Source organism: Triplophysa rosa, linkage group LG12, assembly GCF_024868665.1.
Source record: "Triplophysa rosa linkage group LG12, Trosa_1v2, whole genome shotgun sequence".
NCBI lineage: Eukaryota > Metazoa > Chordata > Actinopteri > Cypriniformes > Nemacheilidae > Triplophysa > Triplophysa rosa.
The window spans coordinates 19,286,090-19,299,736 of record NC_079901.1 but is presented as its reverse complement, the minus strand read 5'-3'; the positions used below and the strand labels follow the sequence as shown (position 1 = coordinate 19,299,736).

Sequence of the window (13,647 nt, the reverse complement as noted above, 5' to 3'; positions counted from 1 at the left end):
GGAGTTCCTCGAACCCAGACGATAGACCTCTTACCCCGGCGGTGGACTCTTACCCCGGAGTTCACAGCCGTTCCGGTGGTGTATCTATCTGTTTCCCACGACCGAGTTTCCTCTGGCTGTTTGGTGTTGTGACTGTTGCCTATTATTGATAAAATTTGGTTCTCCCCGCATTTGGGTCTCTCTCAGCTTTGTCGGCCATGACAGAAACCATTGATGATAAAAATGAACAAATTGTGCTTTGTGTAAAAATTCAATATGCCTCCTTCAATTCATCTTTTGGAATGTCACAGGGGACTCATGAACCCATAGGGTGAGCACCAAGGTCTTGGGTCTTGTTTTTACATCCCTTGGAAGAACGTGTTCATACACATTTCCAAATACAGTAGGTGGGTGTAAGGCTGGCGATGAAGTTTAAAGGTGCAGTCAGGATTTTTTCTTATTAAAAAGTTCAACACTAACACCGTGTCTACACCGGACACCGGAAATTATAATGCGTTCTAATGCGTTTCTAATGTCTTTTGTCGTGTCGCATCGCACCGGTCGCATCCGGTGTAGACACGGTGTTGGAAATAAATTTTACTTTTAAACTTTTCAAAAACTTTAATTCTACGTGGAGTGGGGCTCTCTATGAGAGCAAACCTATTAATTAAGGGTTAATGTACAGGCCGGTTATTCGCAATAACAGCCGGCTGCTTGTACATTATCCCGCTTATTACACGGCTACTTGCCACATGAGAAAAAAAAGGTATATTTGTAAATATAATGTCATATATGTTATAAAAATACATATTTTTATTTAATTTGTCAAATTAAATAAATTTGTCGTGACTGGCCAATCAGAATCAAGCATTCCAAAGAGCCGTGTAATAAGACCATATAACCATCCGAATACTACTACATATGCTGTATCTCAGTTAGCTCCCTGTCACTGCTTTTGCTTGCTGAATAAATCAATTATAGCTGACTGCAAATAAGAAAACTAAAAAACTCTTGTATGATGCTGCATCCATGCTGACGTTTTTATGTTGTTGTAGTGCAATACTGAATAAACATTACTGAGTGAATGCATGTGAGTGAGTGTCTTATATGTGTATACGTGTCTTTAAAATAACTACTCTAAAAAACAATATCACTTTGCATGTCAATTCAAATATTAAGTGCTTTTGCATTTGTGCGTGTGTATTCGCATTTTCCTTCAGCACTCTCCAGCAGCAATCAGCTCGCCGGGTCTGGCTAGTCTGTCCCTTCTGCTTTGCTCCTCCTCCTCATACAAATTGTGATGGATGTTCAGCAGTGAGTGTGAAGAGTTTCTGCTGAAAGCTACAGGCTGGCTCTCAGGCTCTGTCCCCTGATTGAGAGGATCATTGACCTTTGGGGAATGTGGAGGATGAACGCTGGTTGTGCTGCCATTCAGATAGGATGCATTGGAGAGAGTATCGGTGGAGAAGGCAGTGGTGGTAGACAGTGGAGGAGATACTTTCTTCTCTGAGGGGGGAAAATGATATACAAAGAATAATCAGCAATTTACTTAAATCCATTGGAACAAGAACAAAAAGGTTTGGTGTCCAGGTGACATACTGGTAAGAGAGGCAGAGACGTGGACAACTGTATGTGGACCCTCTAAATACAGATTGCTGAGAGAGTGTTCAGCTGGGGGTGGCTCAGAATTGGCCATTTCTGCTTTTGCTTTCTGGATGGTAAGCATGTAAGGATGAACATCCAGCGAGAGATTAAGAGTTTGTTTCTTCTCTATATTATTTGCTTCAGCAGCTGAAAAATCAAATAAAAAACAGGATCGGAAGATTTTTAGGATTTTGACACAATAAAATAACCTACACTCAAAAAAAATGCTGTGGTTTTCAGCCCTGTGTTGGGTCAAAAAGGATGAACCCAACAGTTGGGTTATAAATGAACCCATGATGGGTGGTTTCAACCCCAAATTCTGGGTTGTTTAAACCCGTTGTTGGGTAAAATACACATTTTTTTCTGGGTTAATTTAATCCACAACGGTTAGGTTTGTACCTTTTTGAATCAATGTTGGGTTGAAAATAATCCAGTATTTAGTGTTTGCTGACTTTGAGATTACCTTTAATACAAGGAGGGTGCTGTGTACTCTTAGTGTCAAGCAATGGAGCAATAATGCTATCTGGTATATTCTTCCTCCGCACAGGTTTAGGTTTGTCTGCTTTCATACTATTCTCTAGCCTGGTTAGAGTCAGGGGTTCCTGTACAAACAGAAATTTAATAACTTTCCACAAATTTAAGGATCATATAAGGCTGTTCACAAATACTTCAAATGTTCAAAATTTGATCAAATCTTACTTTAAAGGGCTTAGATGTGGGGGTCCACTTGATCTTCTTGCGTGGTCTTTTGATTACCAATGGCTCTCCCCCTAGTTCTCCCACACCAAGCACTGAGGGGTCCATGTTGGGGTCAACCGTTTGCACTCCAGATTCTCTTACTGTCGGAGTGGCGTCGTGGTTGGACTGAGCTAACGCTGCCAACAGCTGCCGCACCACATTATCATACATGAGGTCGCTCTCATTAGTGATAAAATCCAGTCTGTTGAGAGACTTAATATGGTCTCTATTCTCATTACAGAACATGGCCAGAATATTGATGTCGCAAAACTGTGACTTCTGCCAGCGCCGCCGTGTTTTAATGCCCACTTTGTGCAGCTTGTCGAACACGAAGTTGGATTTACGCACCACGAACAAATGCAGCAGGTTGACGAGGATGATGAGGTTCATGGTGCAGAGCAATGCTATGTCTACCGCAGCCATAATGCGTTGGAGCTGCACGGCTGGCAGCTTGCAGTTAACGTTTAGCCGCAGTTCGGGAATGCTGCTGGTGTCCGGCGGCTCGCCCAACGCACAGGTGAACTCGTTCTGCCTCTGCCGCGCGTAGTATGTGCTCAGGTAAGTTATTGGGATCGAGCTGAGACAGATAATGGCTAAATGTCGCCCCAGGTACAGCTTAGCCAGAAAGTTACTCTGCCCTCTGCGTTCTAGATACTTTTCAAAAAGGTTCTGCTCGGGGCTCTTTTCCTTCTCAGCGTTCTCGATGATCTCGCGTCTCTCGCGTTCTGTGATGCCCGGACCCTTGGACTGAATCTGCTTTTCAATCTTGGGTGCACGGCCCTCGGCTGCTCTATGGTAGCAGTTGTCTATCTCCTGAAGGAGAAAGTTGAGCTCAGAGGTGAGACGAGTGGAAGCCATGAACTCCCATCCCAGGGCAGGTATGTACATTATACCCGCGAAGGCCATCAGAGCATAGGGTAGGAACTTGTGTTCAAATAAGGAGAGCCGAAGTTCAGGGTCAACGCCGGGCACCGCATCCCGCAGCTCTGTCCAGCAGTAGCCTCTGGCATACAGGGCCTGATCTCGTGTGAAGTTGTGAGGTGTGTAGCAATATATAGATTCCTCTGAAATGAAGAAGGAAATCAAAATAATCAGGATTATAGCATGAATTTAGCAATCAGATACTACAATGGTATCTGCCGATCAGAGGAGACGTGTTTCTAGTAATGAGCCGTCATCTATTTCTATTAAATAAAATGGGTTTGCTGTACAATATAAGGCTGCGCAGGGCAATCTAGTGATGAAACAGCGATACCACAAATGTTACATTTGTCTTTGCCAACTGGACCAAGCTAGAGGTAATTCTTTCACAGCTGCTGCAGCTCTTACCGTGTCTTGTTTAATTATACTCCTACACAGATCAATACAGTAAGTTAGAACAATTCGGTCAGTGCAGAATCAATAATGTAAGTTAAGCAGGGTGATTTTGTCTACATACTTTATAGTTTGCATGTACAGGCATCACCTTATGCATACCGGCTCTTTTTTCCCAGTACTTGGGATACAAATTGGATTGGATTCAAATTAATGTCCCAGAATGTGATCAAGTAAAAACCAAAAGGACGAAGAGGCTTTGACCTTCATTTGTCCTCGTTCGTGATCTACACATGGAATCTACACTCGAGAAATTCCACAGAATTTAAAAGAACATTCAAAATGTTCATGTCACTTTACACAACACTGATAGCACATTCAACTACTAAGTTACAGCTACGACCTCCCTTAGAATGAATATTTATATTCACTATTTTCCTAAAAGTTATGCATATCTAAACTTTGCTGCATGCCTCTCATCAGCAGGGTTCTCGATGTTCAGCCGGTTAATGCTGCTATGCAGTAAGACTGACTCAGCATTTAGAGTAAACCCCCTTTAGCACAACCTCTCTCTATCCTTATTTCAAACTCTCTCTCTTTCCTACTCTATCACCCTACGATCTCTCTCTACCAAAAGTCATTTAACCCTTCTTCAGCTGGACAGCGGTGAACAGCAGGTGTGGGGGTATCTGTTAGTAAAGAGACAAACTGTGTGTTATCATGTCACCAATGCCAATTCTAGGTACAGTTAGTGCATAATGAAATATTACGTAAAGCTGTATAAAGATAAATAAAAAACTGCATGTTTTGTTTACAAAACAAGGACCAGATACTCACCCTGAAGCTTGAAAATAATAAGTGCCTTGAAATTATTCAAGTATCAGATTAAACAATATTGCATAACACACTAACCTGCAAAGTTCCGTGTGAAAACTAATGTGACCAACAGTATAGGGATGATGACAGTTCCTATGGTGACGACCCGGTCAAAGGGCAACTCTAGTTTGAGCTGCACCATAAGACCTGCGAGTACCCCGCCCTTCTCATCCTGTGTGGAACCTGGCAGGATCAATTCCTTGAGCTTCTCACCCGCGAGCAGAGCCGTGGCCATGTCCAAGTTCTGCTCAAGGATGTTCTGCATTCGGCACCAGCAGCCTGCTCACCACTAACCTCACAACACTCCTGATGGCTCCTCCTTCTACCCCGTCAGCCACTGGATTGGCTGAGGGCTGTTCCCTGCAACAATATAATGAGTTGTGTTATATCTAAGAGGTGCTGAAGGATAAAATTGGATCTTCTTAGTCACAAAGAAAGCATTGCGTTGAGCCCGAGCAGGCGGGTCTGTTGATAGGTTGTGTGGAGCTTGATCTTGTCTGAGGTAGATGGGGTTTATTTTTTTGCTTGTTTGTTTGGAGAGCTGAGATGGATCTGTCACCTACTCCACTTCTACAAAAACCTGTAAATGAACAGAAGAGTTTATACAGAGTTAACAGATACAAATATTAAGAACTTTTTTCTAATAACCCACAAAAGTGGCTTGATATAATTCTGTTAATTCATTATTTGAGAGTACATGTTGCTTTAATTCATTGACCAATGGAGTGTGCCCATCGGCAGAGTCCTTGGAAGTCATGCCAAGGACGAACTGATATTCTCAGGGCTAAATTAATAACGTCATTTAAAGGGTTTATTAAATGTGTGTCAGCTATAAATGGAAGTATGATACATCACGAAATATCCTGGTGCAGAACATAAAAAACACAGACAAAATAGCTGTCGTATATTATAAAATCAATACATTTACGCATTTGGCAGACTCTTTTATCCAAAGCGACTTACATTGCTTTATCCTATACATTTATACATATGCATGTGCAATCCCTGGGATCGAACCCACAACCTTGCGTTGTTAATGCAATGCTCTTACCACTGTGCTACAGGAAAGCTTAAATCTAGCAAATACACAGAAAAACATAACAGACAGGAAACCCCCAACAAGGAAAAGGAAACATGGCTGTTTCACAAATTCTGCTGACATAGTCTGTGCATTTATTTTTGTACTGAAGTCCATTTCTTTTCAGTTTGTGAATACATAAAATTCTTTGTGAACCTAAAACTTGTGGATGCACCTGTCATATCACTACATGTTTGTGTGAATATGTGTGATTTAAGCATTTAGCAAATACTTTGATCCAAAGTAACTTACAAGAATAAGGAAAGCAATAAAGCAAAAATGAAAAAAATAACAATAAATGTATTAATGAAGATAATAAACTATGCTTATTTGAAAATGCAAAAATGTTTTTCTCATACGCTACATGTGTATTACTTCCTGAATGGCCTTCCATACGTTAAGGTTAGGTTTTAGTCTACTCAAGCAGATACCAAAACAAACCTGTTTGGGTGCAAACTGCAAGATTAAAACAAGGATTAACACAACTTTGAATAAACATTTCTGTAACTCACTGCTGCTGCTTCATTCTTTTTTCTTTCATTCATATTAAGTGTTTTGGGCATGTTATAGGCATATAATGCTGACTACAGTGAAATAATAACAAAATAAATGCTAACAGTATGTAGGCTACTTTCATTCCTAATTTAAACTCCTTAACTTTACTTAATCTTGGCCTAGACACACGCTACAAGACATGAAGACCGAACCGTTATGTTTTTCAAAACGGGACCTTTCAATCAAACAAGTTAATTTTCATGTTGATGAATCTGTCTAGCAAACTTATAGCAACAGCCCAGTACAGGATGTACCATAAAACGCTCAGCCTCAGATATAATATACTGTATATTGTTTTCTAGCTTTATCGACACCGGTGTAACGATACAGACCGACATATTGATATTATGACAGTTGATGATCATGGGCATTAAAGGTCATGCATTGCACATCACTTACGCTCAAACGAGGAGCTGTCCATTCACCATCAGCATCATCATTACCGGTCCGAATCAATCAGAAGAGCTTAAACACAATTGTGATCAAGGACATTATCCTTCATAATGTGAATGCAAGAAAGAAGACTGAGTTGCAAAAAGTATCATCTTCATGATGTCACATACCTGTGCCGGTCCTCTCGATTATAAGCGGTAACATCCTGAAGCTGACGCTCAAATCATCAATATCTAGAAATATCTACGCGCAACGACAGGTTCCTAAAAAACAAAGGACGATGCAGCGGCTTCTGTTCCCCAGTGTTGAGCATCTCTGGCGGCTCAAGAGTTAATCTGCAGTGCGGGCGAGCCGCTACAGCGTGTATCCGGGCACACACACCGGTTTGTTCCGCCTTTTGCCATGTTTTCACCCTCCCATGACAAACCTCTCGTACTTCTCCACGATGGTCCACGGACAGACCTTCAAAAAGATGAATTGTCAGCTACAGTATATGCCGCTATGGCAGTGGCAGGGAATGCGCGTATTAAAACGCCTAAGGAAAAATCGTCGACTTTGAGAATTAATAAAGGAGTCAAGGACACAGTGTTTCCAACCTTTTCTTATATTCAATTTACTGCAACATAATCTTAAGTAAATATCTCAATATATATATTTATTGATCTACAATAGCATCATAATTAAAATGATGAATTTGTCACATACAGCTAATTATAGACCGAACTGCAGTAAGGAATACAGTATGTTAGAAGTAAATACCATCATACACTAAGTTTTCTATTGTGTTAAACTCTTATATATACAGTGTACTGGATTGTACATGCGTGATGTGTTCACAATTAAATTGCATAGACTATAATCTGTTGCATAGCCATTTCCTTATCACATGAAATGTTACATTCAAACAGGTATGGTAATGTTCATGAATGTGCACAAATATTTATATTTTAAATCTTTGCAAAAGCCTTCTTAAAACCACTAAAACGTCCTACACTGTAATTGATTCCAAAGATTTTGTGAGAGAAAAGTTGTTTATACAATATATGACAGGCCACCTCACATAAAAGAAATGATTAAATTCTTAATATTTCGTCCTTTACATTCAATGTCTTCTCATCTTCCATACGTTTCTTCTAGTCCAGATCCCTTTCTCCTGCTGATATTTTATCCTCCATCTTTGTACAACACACAAATGTGTCTTTTAGTTTTTTTTCAGCTTTTCCCCTATGTTTCATGTTTCTTTGCTCACTGGGCCATTTGGACCACCACTGCCTTCCAGGCCTTGTCTTTGTCAAACTCCCGTAGAGTGCCATTTGACGTCGGTTGCTGTAAGAAAAGAATGAGAGGGAAAGTGTGCTTACACAAGCATTCTTCAGTGCAGTCCACCTTGGGACTTTCCTTTTTCAATCTTAAGAACTTCTATGTGTTATCACAGAGGCAGATGGGTGGAACAGCTCAGCTATTCCAGGGTGACTGTGTTTTCATCACATGCACAGTGGGTGCAGTACCGTTTTATGTTTATTAGTCCCTTTTTGCCAACATCATGTGCACAATTACAAGGGCCGTACAATACATAAAGCATTACATACTCCCTGTACTTTTAAATTGAGTTGTCAGTCATTTTTATGGGCATATGTTTACCTCACAATGTCTTGGCAATTGTAGTGTGTTCCATTCAGGTGCTCCCATGCGGAGTTGGCTCTTGTATGAAGCACACTGTACTATGGTGGCTAATGTCAGCACCGCCTGTACCAGCAGTAACCCCATCAGGATGAGCAGCAATATGTCATATGACAGCTGCATGCACAACATAAAGTCACAAACTTAACACTTTAAACAACAAACAAACAAACAAACAAAAAGTCATTAAAAAGCAACATATGTTGTGCATATGACTATTAACCCTTGTGTGGTGTTTGAGTCTATGTTTTCAGTGTTACTAAAAACATGTGATACATTTTTTTAACCTCAGACATTAATATGTTTTCACAATACACAAGAGTTTTCACAGAAAATGTAGTGCCTTTTTAATAAATATAATTTTAACATAAATGACAAATGTTAAATTTGTATGCTGTTTATGCTGCATGTATTTGGGATAGTGTAAACATCTGTAAAGTATTTTTACATACAATTTCATGGTTGTATCCATTAAAAAATAAAAATAATAGACCTGCAAACGTTGGCTGAATAACAAACACATGAAGAACTGTGTCCATATAAAAATAAGATTAAAAAAAGCATATTTTCCTTCTGTGAATATAATTTTTTTGCATGAACGGTTCCTTTAAACGGTCAAGACCCGACATACTGGAAGTGCTTTAATTTTGTGCACAAGAATGATTTCGAACTCACCTTTGCTAATGGCACTTCATGCAGAAAGATCTCAATGAAATTAATCACACTGCTGGACAAGAACCCAGATGCTGAGAACAGCAGTGGTGAGGTCACACTACTTATAGCAATCAACATTTCCACCTACAGTAGAAAAATTGAGAGAGGACGGGGGTGAAATAGCGAGGGAAAGTCCTTACAATTACCCTGCAGAGAAACTAGACAGACAAGCTAAATTAATGAGGATAGAGAATGTCCTCTAGGACACTTGTCTGGACTGCTTTAGTGCTGGAGAGACCCTGACGGTGACTCACCGAGCTCTTGCTGGGGTATTCTGCCACCACATGGCTGGCAATGGCACTAGGGAAACACTGCAGGTGTTTCAGGCACATAAACAGTTTAGCTGCTAACACATTTTGCTTTTAATAAAGATTTAAAATATATAATGAAATTTATAATATAATATTTAAATGCAAAACTTAACTTACAGCTACTAGAATCCAGAAGAAAGTGACAGAAAGGTACGGTTCTGGGAGAAGAGTGCCCAGATTCAGAGCAATAATTCCTCCAAATACAGTAGAGATGCCCACTATAACCTCAATTACCTGTTTTAACAAACAATAGTTGATCAACAGTATGCCTATGTATCACACACACAAAATCTTATTTGCAGGCGACTCACGGAATAAGCCTTGAGAAGACGGGTGGGGAACGTCGCCGGGGTCACAACCACAGGGCCATTATACACTGGCTGGAAGAAAGAGATGGATGATGGCAACAAGAACAACAGAGTTAGGAGAATGAGAGGACATACAATATATAAAAAGCAAAACAAATGTGCTACAGACCAAAACAGTGGATTAAACAAGTATAAACTAAATGTTGCAATGTGCTTTTTCAACTATGTAATGAAATAAAATGTCACTTATTTACATGTAGAGGATTTTTTAAACATACAAAAACAAAACAAAAATCTGTCATGCATGTTTCATGAAGTTCACAAAAATCAAACATCCTCCACAGAAGACAAAAATGCATTTTCTGATCCCTTATAATATAATAATTATAATACTGCAGACAGTCTGTGCACACATGCCCTCACACATACACACCTTGCTGTGACTGCAGCAATCCTCAGCCGAGCGTGCTGATAGGATAACAGTACTTGCCGTCAACACCTCCAGCACAATAAGCAGGAGCAGGTTAAAGTTAATCTATAAAATGACAGCATGTAATGTTATTATATAACTTGTAATGTAGAGAGGGCGTAATCAACATGTTGAGTTATAAATAAAGGAAAAAGGTTCTTACATTGATGGCTGAGGGACTAATGGCGAGCTTACATCCAAACCACACTAGACATGTTGTTGTAACAGCAAAAGATGACACATAGACCATTTGAAAATCTGAGACCTAGAAACATGATACAGGTGACATCCTGCAGTTACAGCATTCGTATAATTGTATCCATAATTCAATAGCATTAATTTGGCTCATATATTCATTTGTTGAGAGATGGAATTATAAAGAATTGATATCCTCACTTACAGCAACTTGTCTGTTCTTGGCAATAGCAAAGCTCACCACTGCAGCTGGTACACTCTGCAAGGCGGAAATGAAAGCGTAAATGTAATTGTAAGACCAATTTCATGCATCCAGGAGAGCAAAAGCTTTTTCAGAACAAGCCTGAAGAAAGGCACTCACAGATCCTGCAGCACACCGCAGGTAATCCATTGCAGTTGGAAACACGTTACCCATGTAGAGAGAGAAAACTGCAGCTATCAGCAAGCTACTCTGGGGATCAGATGGAAAACGTTTTAAGCACAAGAGAGCAAAAAATAAACTTTTAAAGACTTTAAGCCTGAGCGACCAGTATTTCCTCACCCCAATGACAACGCTGTATAGCCAGACTCTGTAGCTGAAGCAGGGATGCAATAGCCCAGGTTTATCCAGCTGCAGGTCACTGGCCCTGACATCCACCGTGTAACTGTCTCTCTCGAATCTCTCTCTCTCCAGATGCCGACTCAGCGTCCCTACACCGCTGTTTCGCTCTAGGGTTGACATCTGGGCATAGTTGAACACCTCCTGGGATGATGCCTCCTCCCGTTGCAACCTGATATCCATGACCCCTAGAAATCCATTCCACAAAGCCTATATATTGACTAAGTATGGAAAAAATAAGTAAATGCAAACATTTGCAGATAGAGGTAAAGCATATGGCTAACATATTATTGACCCAGCCATTTGGTCCTTATAAAGACAATTACATGTACAGTACCTTAACGTGATAGTTCACCCAAAAATGAAAATTCTGCTACTCACCCTCTTGTCATTGCAAACCTTTATGACTTCCTTTCTTCTGCAGAACACAAAAGAAAATACTTTGAAAAAATCTGGCCCTCATTCACTTCTATTGTACGGACACAAAACCAATGCAAGTAAATGGGGGCCAGTTAACAACATTCTTCAAAATATCTTCTTTTGTGTTCTGCAGAAGAAAGAAAGTGAAGGTGAAGTAAATTAGATGAATTTGAATTTTTATTTATGCAATAAGGTAAACCAGTCAAAAAACTACTTTGGTACCAAAGGGTATTTGGGCACATTTAACAAGCAATGATGTTATTCAAGTAAATAGAAGTTCTTTTAAATAAATATTTGCCATTACTTTTATTCCATTTGTCTGGTCCTTATAAAAGTGATAGGAAGAAAAGTGTGTTGGACCACTATTCACAAAGATAAATTTAAGACTTAAATTATGCCCTGAAGGTTGCTCTGATAAATGCTTACTGCCAAACAGAGAGACAATTTTGTTAAAACAAGCTGATGCAATTTCAGTACAGATCCACAAAATCTGTCTATATTCAATTGTGCTTTTCAAAGGATATTAGATGTCAACATTACATCAATCAGAGACTAATTCATCCTGCTTGATGTTGCAACTTTGTAAATAACATCTCAATATTTTAAATGAAGAAAACGAAAACAACAGTGAGACTGAATGATCTTCCACATTTTCAACACCTTGCTTCATTCAATAAATTTAAATGAGCATTTGCTTAATTAGCCACAGCGCAGAAAACATATGGTCCATGGGTTTAATGTAACACAACTGTGACACGCTGAGAGCTTTTAGACTCCGTGACAAGCGTTTGAAAATGCATTCTTTACAATTAAGTAACAGCAGGGTTTGAAGGTGCTCCAAGAAGTGACACAGAAGTGTCTGTGTTTAGTACTTTAAGCTTCTCATATTTGCAATTAAAAATGCCATGAGACCAACAGTGAAAAAAGGAACATTTGCATTGAATGATGAAGAATTAAAATGTAATCAAGCAGCTCCCTCTTCAAAAACCCACACGCACCCACAAACACAAAGCACATTCACTGTATTACGTAACAGACACAGGAATGCAACGCAATAAAGAGGAAAGAGTGCAGGGTACATGCATGAAGGCAATGTGATTCATCAAAAGTTTGCACATTATCAACCCCTCCTCTGCTCCTCATCTTCATTCCCAGTTTCTCTCCAACATTCATTCATTTTATCTCTCTGGCCCTCTCTATCTTAATGTGCTTCCCACTCACCTGCCTCCAGCTTTGAGCCAGTGTTTATTCCGGTTAAGCCCACCTGTTCCCTTTCTGCCGTTGCAATGCGGGTCTACAGGCTAAGTTTCAGCTTTACTTTGTTACTCGTCTTCTGCTTGTTTTTCCTCTCTTACCCAGTCTCCTCCACTCCGAGCAAATAAAAAAAACTTTTGGAACGTTTCAAAGGGTGGAACAAAGTTGAGCGTGTTGCCCTGCCAGCCAGCCTGTGAATGCCAATGGGACGAAGAGATGGGGCTCAGAACAGGGGGCTCATGGGTCTAACGCCTCTAACAATACTGTTCAATTCATTGAGGGGTCTCACACATAAATCAACAGCCCCTCACCGACATAGTCAGAAAAAACACAGGCAGGAATGTAGTTTTACCACATGTAGACATGCAACAGATGCACACAAATGCACGAGTACATGAAAACAAATAGGCAATGTAAATGTATGATGTGCTCGTGTACACACACACACAAAGTTGTTGGAATCTTGTGAACACACAAGTTCAAAGCCTGCAGTACTGCAGTCGTCTCTTGGCTCCCCCACCCGGCCACCCTCTGTTACAGGCAGCGTCGGGGTGGACAAAACAGGCCAGTGAAACTAGATGTCTCACAGAAATCTGTAGCCTGAGGACAATGTGCTCAATCACAGGCTTTTCCACATCAAAGACATTTCAAAACATTCAACACTTTCGCACACTTTTGAAGCGATTGGTTCAAATCCGTCTCCTTTAGAACCATAAGCTCAGCTGTGCGATTCTCTACACATATGTGTACAGAGGTATAAAAAGGGATTTAGACAAGAGTGCATGCCTATTTGTTCTTTACACAGCAATGCTACTGTTCAAAAGTGTCCTTGAACAGCCGTATCCATGGATACCTTTTAAACAGCCCCCTTCCTCTGTCCACCACACTTCACTGCCCCGCAAAAATATCCTCGACACAAAGATCACAGCTCGTGTGGAAACACACGTAACACACCAGAGGCATTCCAATCCACTGACATCCCAGCAGAAAAATTATTGATTTACTGTAACTGTGTTCATTAGCCATGTTATGAGTTTAAGAGGTAAAGAGTATAAAGTTAGTGAGCTGTGAAAGATTGTTTCTCTTTGTTCGTACCGATATCATAAAGACAATCACTCATT

The 13,647-nt window shown here is 40.1% G+C and overlaps 2 protein-coding genes across 4 annotated transcripts; both read right to left on the bottom strand.

Annotated features, from left to right (window-relative positions):
* Positions 1 to 1,195: 1,195 nt before the first annotated feature.
* Positions 1,196 to 7,046, bottom strand: panx2 (pannexin 2). Its single transcript, XM_057348663.1, has 7 exons — positions 6,748 to 7,046; positions 6,584 to 6,649; positions 4,588 to 5,131; positions 2,323 to 3,425; positions 2,087 to 2,225; positions 1,579 to 1,770; positions 1,196 to 1,485 (listed from the first exon to the last, which is right to left on the bottom strand). The coding sequence occupies exons 3-7, from the start codon at positions 4,814 to 4,816 to the stop codon at positions 1,196 to 1,198; spliced, it is 1,953 nt and encodes a 650-aa protein (XP_057204646.1). The 5' UTR covers positions 4,817 to 5,131; positions 6,584 to 6,649; positions 6,748 to 7,046.
* Positions 7,047 to 7,186: 140 nt separating this feature from the next.
* Positions 7,187 to 12,703, bottom strand: mlc1 (modulator of VRAC current 1). Of its 3 annotated transcripts, none has more exons than XM_057348666.1 (12): positions 12,494 to 12,703; positions 10,796 to 11,073; positions 10,616 to 10,705; positions 10,460 to 10,513; positions 10,223 to 10,324; positions 10,024 to 10,125; positions 9,594 to 9,662; positions 9,400 to 9,516; positions 9,226 to 9,282; positions 8,933 to 9,055; positions 8,219 to 8,374; positions 7,189 to 7,903 (listed from the first exon to the last, which is right to left on the bottom strand). In XM_057348666.1, exons 2-12 carry the CDS (start codon positions 11,033 to 11,035, stop codon positions 7,823 to 7,825), a joined length of 1,191 nt encoding a protein of 396 aa, XP_057204649.1. In that variant the 5' UTR covers positions 11,036 to 11,073; positions 12,494 to 12,703; the 3' UTR covers positions 7,189 to 7,822. The 3 variants fall into 3 exon arrangements, with proteins under 3 accessions (XP_057204650.1, XP_057204649.1, XP_057204648.1); XM_057348665.1 differs by having other exon boundaries at positions 10,796 to 11,040; positions 12,494 to 12,701; XM_057348667.1 differs by lacking the exon at positions 12,494 to 12,703 and having other exon boundaries at positions 7,187 to 7,903; positions 10,616 to 10,700; positions 10,796 to 11,000.
* Between the last annotated feature and the right edge of the window lie 944 nt (positions 12,704 to 13,647).

Excerpts from the sequence above, each read along its gene's own strand:
- mlc1 (XM_057348666.1), bottom strand. The coding sequence starts at position 11,035 with ATGGATATCAGGTTGCAACGGGAGGAGGCATCATCCCAGGAGGTGTTC. Across the intron at positions 10,126-10,222 it reads TTAGTCCCTCAGCCATCAAT|ATTAACTTTAACCTGCTCCT; the intron begins GTAAGAACCTTT and ends GTCATTTTATAG. Across the intron at positions 9,283-9,399 it reads TCTTCTGGATTCTAGTAGCT|TGTTTCCCTAGTGCCATTGC; the intron begins GTAAGTTAAGTT and ends AAACACCTGCAG.
- panx2 (XM_057348663.1), bottom strand. The coding sequence starts at position 4,816 with ATGCAGAACATCCTTGAGCAGAACTTGGACATGGCCACGGCTCTGCTC. Across the intron at positions 3,426-4,587 it reads TTTCACACGGAACTTTGCAG|AGGAATCTATATATTGCTAC; the intron begins GTTAGTGTGTTA and ends TCTTCATTTCAG. Across the intron at positions 1,486-1,578 it reads CGTCTCTGCCTCTCTTACCA|AGAAGAAAGTATCTCCTCCA; the intron begins GTATGTCACCTG and ends TTCCCCCCTCAG.